Below are 12,871 nucleotides of genomic sequence, written 5' to 3'. Positions count from 1 at the left end.
CACGGTCATTACTTTGGCCTATAATTATGCCAACTCCAGGCTCCTTTGTAATTGGAGCCCTCCTAAATGTTTGGTTTATAGTCTGGAGTCTTTACATGCACTTATGCCAATAGTTCCAAACCAGTGTCAACTTTGTAAACCTACAAGTTTGAATGTTATTTCTTGAACAGTCCTTATCCGAAATGCTTGGGACTAGAGGTGTTTTGGATTTGGGAATTTTTTCAGATTTGGAGTATTTGTAGATACTTAATGGTTGAGCATCCCTAATCCAAAAATCCAGAATCCGAAATGCTCCAGTGAGGGTCTTCTTTGAATGTCATGTCAGCGCCCAGAAAGCTTTGGACTTTGGAACATTGCAGATTTCAGATTTTCAGACTAGAGAATGCTCAATCTATATTGAAATCTGAAATCAGGTAGTCTGTATTAACATAATTTGACTAATATGTACTATCTAACTCCTGAACCCACACAGCACACCACGATTAGAATTTAATACTCTGCTGCTCAAGACCCTGCATATACTTACATTTATTAATGTTTACTTTTTGTGAATAGTATTTTTCCCTTCTAAACTTTTATTCAGTGGTTTCAGTTTCTTTTCCAGGCTCTCAAGAAACTTTCAGAGCTAGAAGTTTCAGATCTTGAAGTTTCACATCACACTATTGGACAGCATGCTTTTTGCCAGCCCATTTTACTTGGTATTGATGCCTGTGTGGATACTATGCCATACTTAGAAGGAACCAGCTATGTTTCACCATGTTGGTTCTGCCCCAGAATGTGATACTAAAGCCCCCAGAGCATGGGCTTCACCTGTTGTATTCCCTGCAGTGTCCAAGTGCCTAAAACAGTGTCTGACACAGCAAGCATGCCAAACAATTTGTCAAATGATGGTATTATTTCTCTATGTTGGCAGCACATGTACGTGAGCCATGTAAATTGACATCTTGTTACTTTGTTACAGTTTCATTGCTAGTGAACTGACTTTTGTAGATTTTACTTAAATGTTAATCAATTTTAGAATATGACTCAATTGTCCAGAAAGTAATATAAGTATTTCCTTCTACTCATGATAATTTCTGTGTTTTTTAGAAACAGGTATAATTGCAAACAGTAGATGACTCTTTTCAGTGTAGAGTTCCTTGAGACTGTAGCCATCCACAATTCAAGATAGGAACAAATCTGACACCCCTCAAATTCCCTCATGTTCCTTTGTAGCCTCTGTTTTCCATCCCTATAGTTTGCTTTTTCCAGAATGTCACATAAATGGCATAAATATGATTATGTGTTTTGTAGCCTTTGAATGTGGCTTTATCATTAGCCTAATGCATTTCGTTCGGATTCATCCAAGTTGTGTGTTAATAGTTCATTCGTTTTGATAGCCGAGTTATCTGCCCTTGCATAGGTGTATCACAGTTCGATCATCCATTCACCTGTAGAAGACGTTTGGGTGATTATGAATAAAGCTGCCAGAAGCACTTGTGCATGATTTTTGTGTGAACATAGCTTTCATTTCACTTGGGTTTTAAAATCTAGGAATGGGGTGGCTGAGTGGCATTGTCTTAGTTTTTTTGTTTGTTTGTTTTTGTACGTGGAACTCTGTATTGGCAGCACAGGTACGTAAGCCATGTACTTAAATAAATACTACATAATATTGGCCATTACTTACCATGTGGAGAACTATCTGGGGATTGTTTATCCTGTTTTTCAAACAAGATGGAAAACAGTTATATCAAATAGTGGAGATGGGGATACCTAACAAATTGAAATCTCTTAAATGTTTCTGATTTCCGCTTTCTAATCATAATGGGCCTCTCGGTGCTGCTAAGAAAGGGTAGAGTGTTTCAACAAGCAGTTGTCTCACTCATGTTTTCCCACCTAGCTCAATAACTTCCTTGGTGTTTTGTTTTCATGTCAGTTAACTGCGAAGTACATTTGGTCCTCATTGGTGAATAAAAAGGCATTTCACTATAGGTGTACCGGATCTTTAGATTAAATGAGATGAAAGAATCTCAGGTGGTTTAGGAGGGAAGGCCTTGTTTAGATATATGCACACGACTGTGGGGAACGAAGATGGGCTGTCACGGTGCATCACACTGCCAGGACCATTTATGAAAAGCATTGCAGAGAGAATGACTCAGGCATTAAGAGGCTTTTACTTCTCTAGCAGTTGTGTTCAAGTCCAAAATAAGAAATAACCCAAAGAAATGTGACTTCTTTTTTTTTTTTTTGGCCTGGGAATGAGAAAATAACTTTATTACATTGTGGGGAGCAGGCCAATGTCCAGCCTCAGAACTTCTGGAACTGCTTCTTGGTGCCGGCAGCCTTGGTGACCTTGAGCACGTTGAAGCGCACTGTCTTGCTCAGGGGCCGACACTCGCCCACTGTGACGATGTCACCGATCTGGACGTCCCTGAAGCAGGGGGACAGGTGCACAGACATGTTCTTGTGGTGCTTCTCGAAGCGGTTGTACTTGCGGATGTAGTGGAGGTAGTCTCGGCGGATGACAATGGTCCTCTGCATCTTCATCTTGGTCACCACACCAGAGAGGATCCGCCCTCGAATGGAGACATTACCAGTGAAGGGGCATTTCTTGTCAATGTAAGTGCCCTCAATAGCCTCTTTGGGTGTCTTGAAGCCCAGACCGATGTTCTTGTAGTACCGCGGGAGCTTCTCCTTGCCAGTTTCTCCCAGCAGGACCCTCTTTTTGTTTTGAAAGATGGTCGGCTGCTTTTGGTAGGCACGCTCAGTCTGAATGTCCGCCATCTTCCCAGCCGGCCTGAAAAAGGAAGAAATGTGACTTCTTAACACAAAATCTTCAGGTCTTTTCCTAAGGCGAGACTATTATGCTCGTGGGTTATCAAAAGTTAAGAGGCTTAGAACTTTGTACATTAAGGTCTAAAGGCTACCCACTCTGAGATTTTGTTTTATTTCAAAATGGATTCATTATAATAGGTAATCAATTCATAGGGTTCAACATTCATGAATTCCAAGATAGATACCCCCCTGCCTCGCCCACCCTATTCAGCAAGGGCTTCTCCTGTGGGGCAGCCACAGCTATCAACTTCTTGTGATTCCTTCCAAAGATACTGTACGCATCTACAAGTAAATATGTACAAATGTGCTTTTTCTCCCCCTTTTTCACAAATGGTGCAATATACAGCTTTTAAATTAAAAAAATAAAGAAAAAGAATGTATGGGAGTGAGGGGCATAGACTGCACATGCTGATTCATATGCAATAAGGAGTGAGTTCTTAAGATAAGGAAACTAGCCCTGCACCCCCATGTGTACTAATGTAAATGATCTCCACGACATTGTGGAAAGAAAACTCACAATTTTCCTATTGTTGGAATTTAGTTTGTCGACATCTTTTGTTATTTACAAACAGTGTTGCAATGAATAACTATGTTCATAAGTCATCTCACATCTGCACATGTATCTGCTGGGCCCATGTGTTCCTAAAATGTTTTTGGTCTTGCCAAATAGCCAGCATGAGGTTGCAACATTTTAGGTTATCCCCAACAATGCAGAGAAGGCTTGTTGCCTCCTCTCTGGCAACACAATGTAATGACATTTTTAAATCTTTGTTTTAATTGCTATTTATCATATTTTTGTTGAGATTGAGCATATTTTTCTGTGTTTAGGAACAATCTGCATTCCCTTTTCTGTGAGCTCTTTGTTCAGATCATTTGCCCATTATTTTTCATTTTTCTTCTGAGTGATTTATCTTTGTCATTGATTTCTTTTTTTTTTTTTTTTTTTTGAGATGGAGTCTTGCTCTGTCGCCCAGGCTGGAGTGCAGTGGCGTGATCTCGGCTCACTGCAACATTCGCCTCCCAGGTCCAGGCGATTCTTCTGCCTCAGCCTCCCAAGTAGCTGAGATTACAGGCATGTACCACCACACCTGGCTAATTTTTATATTTTTGGTAGAGGTGAGGTTTCACCATCTTGGCCAGGCTGGTCTTGAACTCCTCACCTCCAACCACCTCAGCCCCCAAAGTGCTGGGATTACAGGCGTGAACCACCGTGCCTGGCCTTTCATTGATTTCTTTTAGGTGTTCTTAAAATATTAGGGAAATCAACCCTTTGCTAATTTGTTATATTAAGTTGTAGATATTTTACCCAGTATATCATTTATATAGCAATATTGTTCATAGTCATATTTGTAGTCATATTTATTCAGAGTTTTGAGTCATTCATAGAAAGGCCTTTCCCACTTTGATATGATAAAATTATTCTCTATAGTTTTGTCCAAAATTTTTATTATTTCAGTTTTTACAGTTAAGTATTTGCTACATTTGTCATACACAAAAAGTTTCAGTATGGTCCAACTTAATTTTTTTTTTTTTTTTTAAGACAGAGTCTTACTCTATCACCCAGGCTGGAGTGCAGTCGCGCAATCTCAGCTCGCTGCAACCTCCATCTCCTGGGTTCAAACGATTCTCCTGCCTCAGCCTTCCGAGTAGCTGGGACTATAGGCATGCACCACCATGCCTGGCTAATTTTTGTATTTTTAGTGGAGATGGTGTTTCACCATGTTGGCCAGGTTGGTCTCGAACTCCTGATCTCAGGTGATCTGCCCACCTTGGCCTCCCAAAGTGTTGGGATTACAGGCACGAGCCACTGCGCCTGGCCCAACTTAATTTTTTTTGGTCGAATTCTCTGGCCAGTTTTCCGATATCACTTATTGAATATTCCCTCTCTTCCCTATGGATTTTAAATTCTACCTTTATCAAATATTAGCTTCCTATATTATCTGGATCTATTTCTGGACTTTCTGTTCCATTGATCTTTCAGCCTGAACATGTGTCCTGTACCACACTTTGTAAATTATAGTAGCATCGTAATACCTCAGTGTGCTAGCTTCTCCGATTTTCTTCTTTTCAGATTTATCATTGCATATAAACTTCAGAATCAGCTTGTCTAGTGTATCCCTCCCACTCCCACCATCTCCCCCTCAAAAAGAAAAACAATTGTGGTAGTATTTTCTTTAAGAAGAGGTTGCCTTTATAAACCTACTTCTGGGAAAGCAGACTTTTTAAGGCTGTTAAATCTTTCCTACTCAAAGTCCGGCATGGTTTGCCATTTCTTCAGATTTTCTTTTGTGGCTTTCAGGCATATTTTAAGTTTTGTCATCTGGGAGTTTTAGACATTTCCTGTTAAATTGACTTATAATATTTTAACTTTTTTTCCTTTTGAAAATAAGGCCATTCCTTCTATTGTATCTTCTCGCTAGTTTTTGGTTTATATGTGATACTTATTGGTTTCTCTATGTTAATTTTGTACCCAGCTGCCATCTTTTCTGAAATTCTCTTCATTTTGATAGTAGTTTTTCAGTGGATTCCCTTGGGTTTCTTTAGGTATACACTCATGTGCAAATAGTGATCATTTTACCTTATCCCTTTGAATTACTTCTTTCTCTAGTTTTATTGTATTAACTAGTACTTGCAGAACGTTAATCGAAGGATAGTGAACATCCTTCTTTTATTCCTGACTTAAATGGATGATATCTTGTTTTCTCATTAAGTTTGATGCTGGCTTTTGGGTAAGGTAGATATGTTTGGTCGTTTTAAGGAAGTATCCTTCTCTTATTTTACTAAGAATTTTATGAGGAATGCATAAATTTTATCAAATGCCTTTTCAGCATCTATGGAGATGACTATAATTTTTCTCTTAATAGCTATTAATATGAATTGTACTACTAGCTTTCTCTTTATTAAACTATGCTTATATTACTTGACTAAATTCTACTTGGTTATGTATAGTGTTGCTTTAAGTTGCTACTGGATTGCATTCGCTAATATTTTATTTAGGACCTTTGCACTGGTATTTACAAATGAGAATAGTCTAGTTTTCTCTCTTCTCCTGTCTTTCTCTCTCACTGTCTCTCTGAGTGTGTAGATTTTTGTCTTATTTTGCTGTCATTGTTATGTTTGCTTTTTTTTTTTTAAAGTTTCTTGCTTTCTAATAGTTTTATATTGGGATTTTCTGTTCTTTACACAGGGAAATTCAGGGAATGATCTCCTGTGAAGCTGTCAGGTTTGGGGACCTTATTTAGAACTTTATTTTTTCTATGATGATTGATTTGCTTGGATTTCATGTCTCCCTTGGAGTGATTTTGGATAAATTATATTTTCCCAGAAAAATAATTCACTTCGCTTTTCAAATTTACTTACATATAGTTGAATAAGTTGAATATTATCTTTTAATTACCTCCATTTTTCTAGTAGTTGCCTGTTAATTCTTACTTTGGATATTTGTGTTTTTCTTTTTGATTAGATTATTTAATAATTTGCATTTCTTCCCCCTGCCCTGAAGAAAGACCTGTTGGACTTATTAAGGGATCAATTTGGCCAGTTTTTAAAAGTATATCATGGACATTAAAGAGAACGTATGCTCTGTTTTCAGGGTGTAGAGATCTGTGTGTGGAAGTTCATTATACCCTGTTGATACGTAACGTAGGTCTTCTGTATCCTCGTTTCTTTCTGTCTACTCTATTGGTCATGATCTGTAAATTAACATCTCCCACAACGAATTTCTTTTACTCAGTTTCTCCTTAAATCTATTCCCTGTAGTTTTTGCTTTACAAATGTTGACACTTTTTGATCCGATAATAATATAATAATACCACATGTCTTTTTCTTGTTTTAGAGACAGGATCTCGCTATGCTGCCCAGGTTGGTCTTGAACTCCTGGGCTCAAACAATCCTCCTGTCTCGGCCTCCCAAAGTGCTAGAATTGCAAGCATGAGCCACCACACCCGGCCTCACAAGTCTTCATTGCGAGTGCTCCTTTAGAATTGTAAAGTACCCTTTGTCTTGTTTAATCCTTCATTCTCTGAATTCAGCATCGTCTGATATTAAGATGACAATCCATGCCTTCTTTCTTTGCCTTTGCTTATCCTTTCTTTTTTATCCTTTCCAAATCCACCCTCCACCCCTGCCATTTTAGGTGCTTCTCTGTCATACAACATAAAATTGAGTTTTGCCTTGTAATATAATATTAATGTCTGGTTTTGAATAGGCATTAATTTGGCTCATTTGTTAATGTGGCATATGTTTGGCATTAGTTCTGTCATTCCTACTTGGTTGGGGGGGAATGTGTTTGTAAGTAGCTTTTGAAACATCTTTCTCTCTATAGTCTCTGTTGTTTGCTTTATGTTTGTATGATTTTCTGTTGTTCTAACTGTTACCCTTGCAACTTCTTATTGTCCCTGAATCTTCACATTTTAGACATTATTTATTAATTTCCTACTGTGAACAATGGTAAATTAGCATATTTCCTCTTTCCTTTCCCTTTCTTCCCTCTACTACCTGATCTTAGTCACTTACAGTATTCGTTGTTGTTTACTTCTGTTAAGTTTATTTGTACGACATTATTTGGTTTATTAATTTTAAATCAGCACTGACCAGTAGAGCTCTCTGTGATGATGTGAATGTACTTATCTGCTCTGTCCCTTATGATGGCCACTGGCCATAGTGTGGCTATTAAACACTTGAAATGGAAGGACCTGAATTTTAACTATTAATGTAAGTTTAAGTTTCCATAGTCACATATGGCTCACGGCTACCATACTGAAAAGTGTAGACCAGGTGCGACTGACTCACACCTGTAATCCCAGCACTTTGGAAGGCCACGGCAGGATTGCTTGAGCCCAAGAGTTCAAGACTAGCCTGGGCAACATGGCAAAACCCCATCTCTACAAAAAATACAAAAATTAGCTGGGTGTGGTGGTGTGCGCCTGTAGTCCCAGCCATTCAGGAGGCTGAGGCAGGAGGATCAGTGGAGCCTGGGAGGTGGAGGTTGCCGTGAGCTATGATCACACTACTGCACTCCAGCCTGGTCGACAATAAGACCCTGTCTTTAAAAAAAAAAAAAAAAGTATGGAAGTATGGTTTGAATAATACATTTTTAAATCCCAACTGTCAAAGATGGGGAAGCCATGTACATTATATTACTTCCTAGATTCTAGTTCTCTTAGTCTCCCAACTAGTGTCAGTTGCATTCTACATTGTCAGGACTTATATTTTACATTCTCTTCTTTTATTATAATCATCACATATCTCAGTCTTCTTCTTACAATTAAATGGAGTTAATCCTCACAGTTGCTTCTTTTGACATAGTTTTTCTAGCCATCTTGTGGATAGCTATAGTTTACTATTTAGTACATTCCTCAAGAAGGACTTTTATATAGTATTGCTTGGTATATGTGTTTTTTTAGTTTGGTTGGATTTTTTTATTTTTGCACATTTAAAACTTTCAGTTACATTGGAATGACAGATTAGGTGAGTATAAATTCTAGGGTCACACTTCATTTCCTTGAGCATTGTTGTATCATTCTACTTGCATTTTGAATTCCATTTTGGTATGGAGAAATATGGTTTCTTTTCCTCTTATGAGTGACTTGATCTTTTTTCCTGACTCCTAAAGGATATTTTTTTTAATAAGAACACTTTTGCTACAGAGTATTTTCATTGAGTGCTCCTAATTCCTTTGCCCTTGAGTGTTTTTTTAATTATCACAGTAAATATTTGTTCTGCTTCGTTATTTCAGTTTTCTTATTTGGAACTTAATTAGGCACAGATGTGTGCTTGTCACCCGTCTCCAATTTTATCTCTGTCTTTGTGGTTCTTTTTGAATTCTTTCTTAAATTTTCATTTAATTTATTTGGATTTTGTCATTTCTGCCCTGCGTATATCCTTAGACCCTTTTAACTTTATTTTCTATGGTGGTTTGATTTTTTCCTTCCCCTTCTGAGTTTTCCTCTATTTTTATCTCTCCCTTTTGCCTCACCATTTCTTCCCTGAGCTCTTATAGCTCTGTTTTGTGTTCATCCTTTATAGAAGCAACTGTCTCTTTGGACTTTAAAAATTCCTGGTGAAATGCACATTCACCATTTTCATCTGCTTGATGGTATGGATTTTTTTTCTGGTGAATGATCGTTTATTCATTTAGTAAGTGTTCTTTGAATGCATACTGTTGCCAATCACTCTGCCCTGGTGGAGTTTATGTTCAGGGGCAGGAGACAGACAATAAATAAAATAGGGAGGCACTTTTGTCGTATTTTGGAAGGTGTGTCACACAGTGCACTCAGGGAGGAGGGCTAATGAGTGCCAGGGAGGGAGTAGTACAGTTTTAGGGAGTAGTACAGTTTTAAATGTGGGCTCATGGAACCGAGCCCTGCAGGTATCTGAGAAGAACAAGGAGGTGGAGCAAGGAGCATGGGCAGGTGCCTAAGGCTGGAATGTGCAGGCCTCTGAAAGGAGTGGCAAGGGGGCGAGGGCAGGAGTGAGGGAGCAGAGGGCCCCACATGAGGGCTGTCAGGTAAGGAGAGGGTGGGTCCCCTTAGGCCGCTGTGGCGCTTACTGTGTGCATGAGACAGCGAGCTGCTTAAAAATCTAAGTAGAATAGTGACCTGATCTGGCTTTTGTATTCATCCGCCGCTGGTATTTCTCTCCTTCCTCACTTCGCCTCCTTCCTTTCCCTTCCCACTCTCATTTTTTAATCCATTAGATGTCATGTGCTCCTCTGCTGATTCCTTTTAACCTCTCCTTGCAGGAGATGAATTTATTCCCAGAACAGGCTGGTTGGAGTGTTCTAATAGCCAGAGGATTTACGTGTGAGTTTCTTTCATCTTTACTTTGCATGAACCCATGCAGTAACCAGCTGCAGGGCGTTTGCACCTTGCAGAGGGGCTCGTTGTCTCCACCACTGCAGAGACCGACTGCTTCCAGCATGGGGCGGGTTGACAGGATGCCTCTCTGGGTGTGGTCTCAGCTGTTCCCAGGTGTACCCTTACTTTCCAGAAGAAGCACATTTGCAGAGCCGGGGGCCTTGTTTCCATTTTTCATCACATGTCCCCCTGCTCAGTCTTCACTTCTTTTAACAGCTCTTTTCACCTATTTCATGGTATTTAGCTGTCTCCTTGCTTTGCCGAAAATGCAGTTGGTGGTTTTGGTTCTTGTTCTTTGGGAGATTTCCAGGAAGCCAAGAGGGGATCGCTGACTTGATGCCACCATTTTCAAATCCAGAGTCCCAATCATGGTTTTGGCATTTTATTCCAGAAAACAAATAAGAAAAAGAGTTGTATAGTTTGGTAGTGGCCTTTTACATTTAGAGAATACAAGGTTAGGCTGGGCACGGTGGCTCACACTTGTAATCCCAGCACTTTGGGAGGCTGAGACGGGTGGATCACTTGAGGTCAGGAGTTTGAGACCAGCCTGGCCAACATTGGTGAAACCCTACTAACAATACAAAAAATTAGCGGGGCATGGTGGTGCACGCCTGTAGTCCCAGCCACTCAGGAGGCTGAGGCAGGAGAATTGCTTGAACCCAGGAGGCAGAGGTTGCGGTGAGCCCAGATGGTGCCACTGCACTCCAGCCTGGGTGACAGAGTGAATGAGGAGAAAAAGAGAATACAAAGTTAGAAACTGTGGTTGCTTTTGCCCCCCTTTGAACAAACTTGCCAGTGGTTTCTGCTGTGAGAGCCAGCAGAGCTGAGACGAGCAAGGATGGCCAGGAGCCTTTGGAATGCTTGTTCCCAGGCTGGTCTTTGGGCTGAGGTTGAAGATGGGCAGCTTCAGGCCTCTCTCCAGATTTAGCTCCTCCAGGGCATGGACTTGTCCCCCTCGAAGCAGGCTCTGAGTGGTGTGGTTCTTGGCTGCATCGCTTCTGTCCACCTAAAACAAATAGGCTGAGGCACAAAGTATAATAAAGAGCTGACATGAGCAAAAGAGAGGACAGCTGTGCAGAAGATACCGACCCAGTGACCTTGGATATGAACTCCATTCACCTGTGTTACAAGTAGGTTGTTAAGGCAAAGAAAGGGGGACAGGGAGTGGGGTGATAAAAGTTGTTTGTCAGGAATTCTCATTGGCTTACAGAAATGACATCGATGGGCGATTGGCTCTCCATTGTTAAGCTCTAGGGTGCGGGCTCTAGTCTCAGATGTGGTGTGACTGAGGTAATTTATAGCTTAGCTGCTGGTGGCAAAAGCAGGTAGTTTCCAGAGATGAGTACAACCGTCTCATTTCAGTGTCTCTGGGCTGGATAACGTAAAAGTATTCACATTCCTCAAAGGAAAGCTCTTTTCTTTTCTCACCCTGAAGAGAAGTCCGCTCCTCCTAGTGCGGGTGGGTCCCAGCGTCTCTGCTGGCTTCTGTGATGAGCACGGACACCACACGGGGCTGCCCCTCTTCCTCCTCCCACTTGACAACATGGCCTTTCCCAGGCCAGGCACCTCCTTGATGATGAGACAAAAGCTACGGCTCTTCTCCCAAAACGGTGGCACCCTGCACACGATTTCAGTGTAACTTTCTGGGTTTATTGCCAGTCTGTGAATGGTCCCTCTTTGTAGTCATGCTCCCAGTTGAAGGCCTCTGCTTGTGATGTTGGACGAGGTATTAGTACTATCTGGAGCCATAAATCTTATGTCTTCCTGGTGAAAGTCTAGACAGAAATCTGAGGGAGAAGTTCTTGGTGAGATCTCGGGTTTTCCTGAGTGTCTGTTATTCTGGTGTATCCTGTCTTCCTCTGCAGGATGAATCCGCCATTGTGGAGACAGATCTTGCCTCTCTGTTAAACCATCTTCTGTTTCTAAATCCCTTGGCTCCTCGGCCTCAGGTGGCTAATTCCCTATCCTCCTTTCACTGGTAGGAGTTGAATAAACCTGTATATTGTAAGAATATCTACTTTATCTACAAACGTTAATTTTGTATTTTCTGTACTATACTGTGTCTCACTGAAAGAATGATGAAAGAATCCTTTGAGTCATAAAATATTTACTCTGCTTACTTCCGAGGTATGTCACTACTTTTTCTTCCTGTGCTGCAGGGATTAAGGAAGGAAACGGCTTTACTGATGTGTTAGAATATGCCAATCAGTGAGACCCAGAGATCTGTTCCCGTGAGATTGACGGAAAGTGTTATGATTACATAGGAACAGAAGCATCCTCGAGTGCCACTGTGTTGTTTAATTGATAAAGCTCACAAATTATGTTGTCTCATTTATTTGTGGGACATATTTGTCAAGTAAATTTTTAAAAATATACTAGTGGATTGAAATTTCTTTTTCTCTTTTTGAAACAGGGTCTCACTCTGTTACTCAGGCTGGAGTGCAGTGGCTCAGTCATGCATGGCTCACTGTAGCCTTCACCTCCCAGGCCCAAGTGATCGTCCCGCCCTCAGCCTCCTCAGCACACCACCAGGCCTGGCTCATTTAAAAAATTTTTTTATTTGTAGAGAGGGAGTCCCACTATGCCGCGCAGGCTGGTCTCGAACTCCTGGGCTCAAGTGATCCTCCTGCCTTAGCCTCCCAAAGTGCTGGATTACAGGCATGAACCACCTTACTTGGCCTAAATTTTTAATATTAAATTTCCATTTGAATCTGGGCTATACAAAAAATTAATATAATTAATGTTAATTAAACTTAGAATTTAAGTTACTTCACAGGAATTTTTGTTTAAGTCTGCTTAGGAATTTTTTAGGAGCAGTAAATTAAACATTAAACATTAACATTGAAACAAACACAGTCATCTCCATTTTAAGCAGAATTCAAAGAGAACTCATTTTATTCTTAAGATTGCTTAAAATGGAGATGATCGTGTTTGTTTTCATTAGACTTCAAGGCTTTGGGTTGGGGAGTGGAACCAAAAACAAAATACTTAGCACGTTTAAGGGACATAGAATATTTCTTGCTTCCAAAATTCAACTTAAAGAAAGAACTTGGTAAAAATTTTTCACTGGATAACTAGAAGAAGTAAAACATAAGCAGATTTAGGCCAGGTACGGTCGTTCACGCCTGTAATCCCAGCACTTTGGGAGGCTGAGGCGGGCGGATCACGAGGTCAGGAGATTGAGACCACAGTGAAACCCC

At 40.4% G+C, this 12,871-nt stretch overlaps 2 protein-coding genes across 5 annotated transcripts in view; one reads left to right on the top strand and one right to left on the bottom strand.

Annotated features, from left to right (window-relative positions):
* Positions 1–12,871, top strand: part of DSCR3 (Down syndrome critical region 3) — a 45,531-nt gene that overhangs the window by 14,609 nt on the left and 18,051 nt on the right. The gene's annotated exons all lie outside the window — the stretch shown is intronic.
* On the bottom strand, positions 2,232–2,793 carry LOC105520346 (40S ribosomal protein S11-like). Its single transcript, XM_011954000.1, has one exon. It carries the CDS (start codon positions 2,761–2,763, stop codon positions 2,287–2,289), a length of 477 nt encoding a protein of 158 aa, XP_011809390.1. The 5' UTR covers positions 2,764–2,793; the 3' UTR covers positions 2,232–2,286.

The sequence above is a fragment of the Colobus angolensis genome, unplaced genomic scaffold (assembly GCF_000951035.1).
Source record: "Colobus angolensis palliatus isolate OR3802 unplaced genomic scaffold, Cang.pa_1.0 Scaffold38, whole genome shotgun sequence".
Classification (NCBI taxonomy): Eukaryota; Metazoa; Chordata; class Mammalia; order Primates; family Cercopithecidae; genus Colobus; species Colobus angolensis.
The sequence above is the reverse complement of the archived record's forward strand: the minus strand, read 5'-3'. Positions and strand labels throughout refer to the sequence as shown.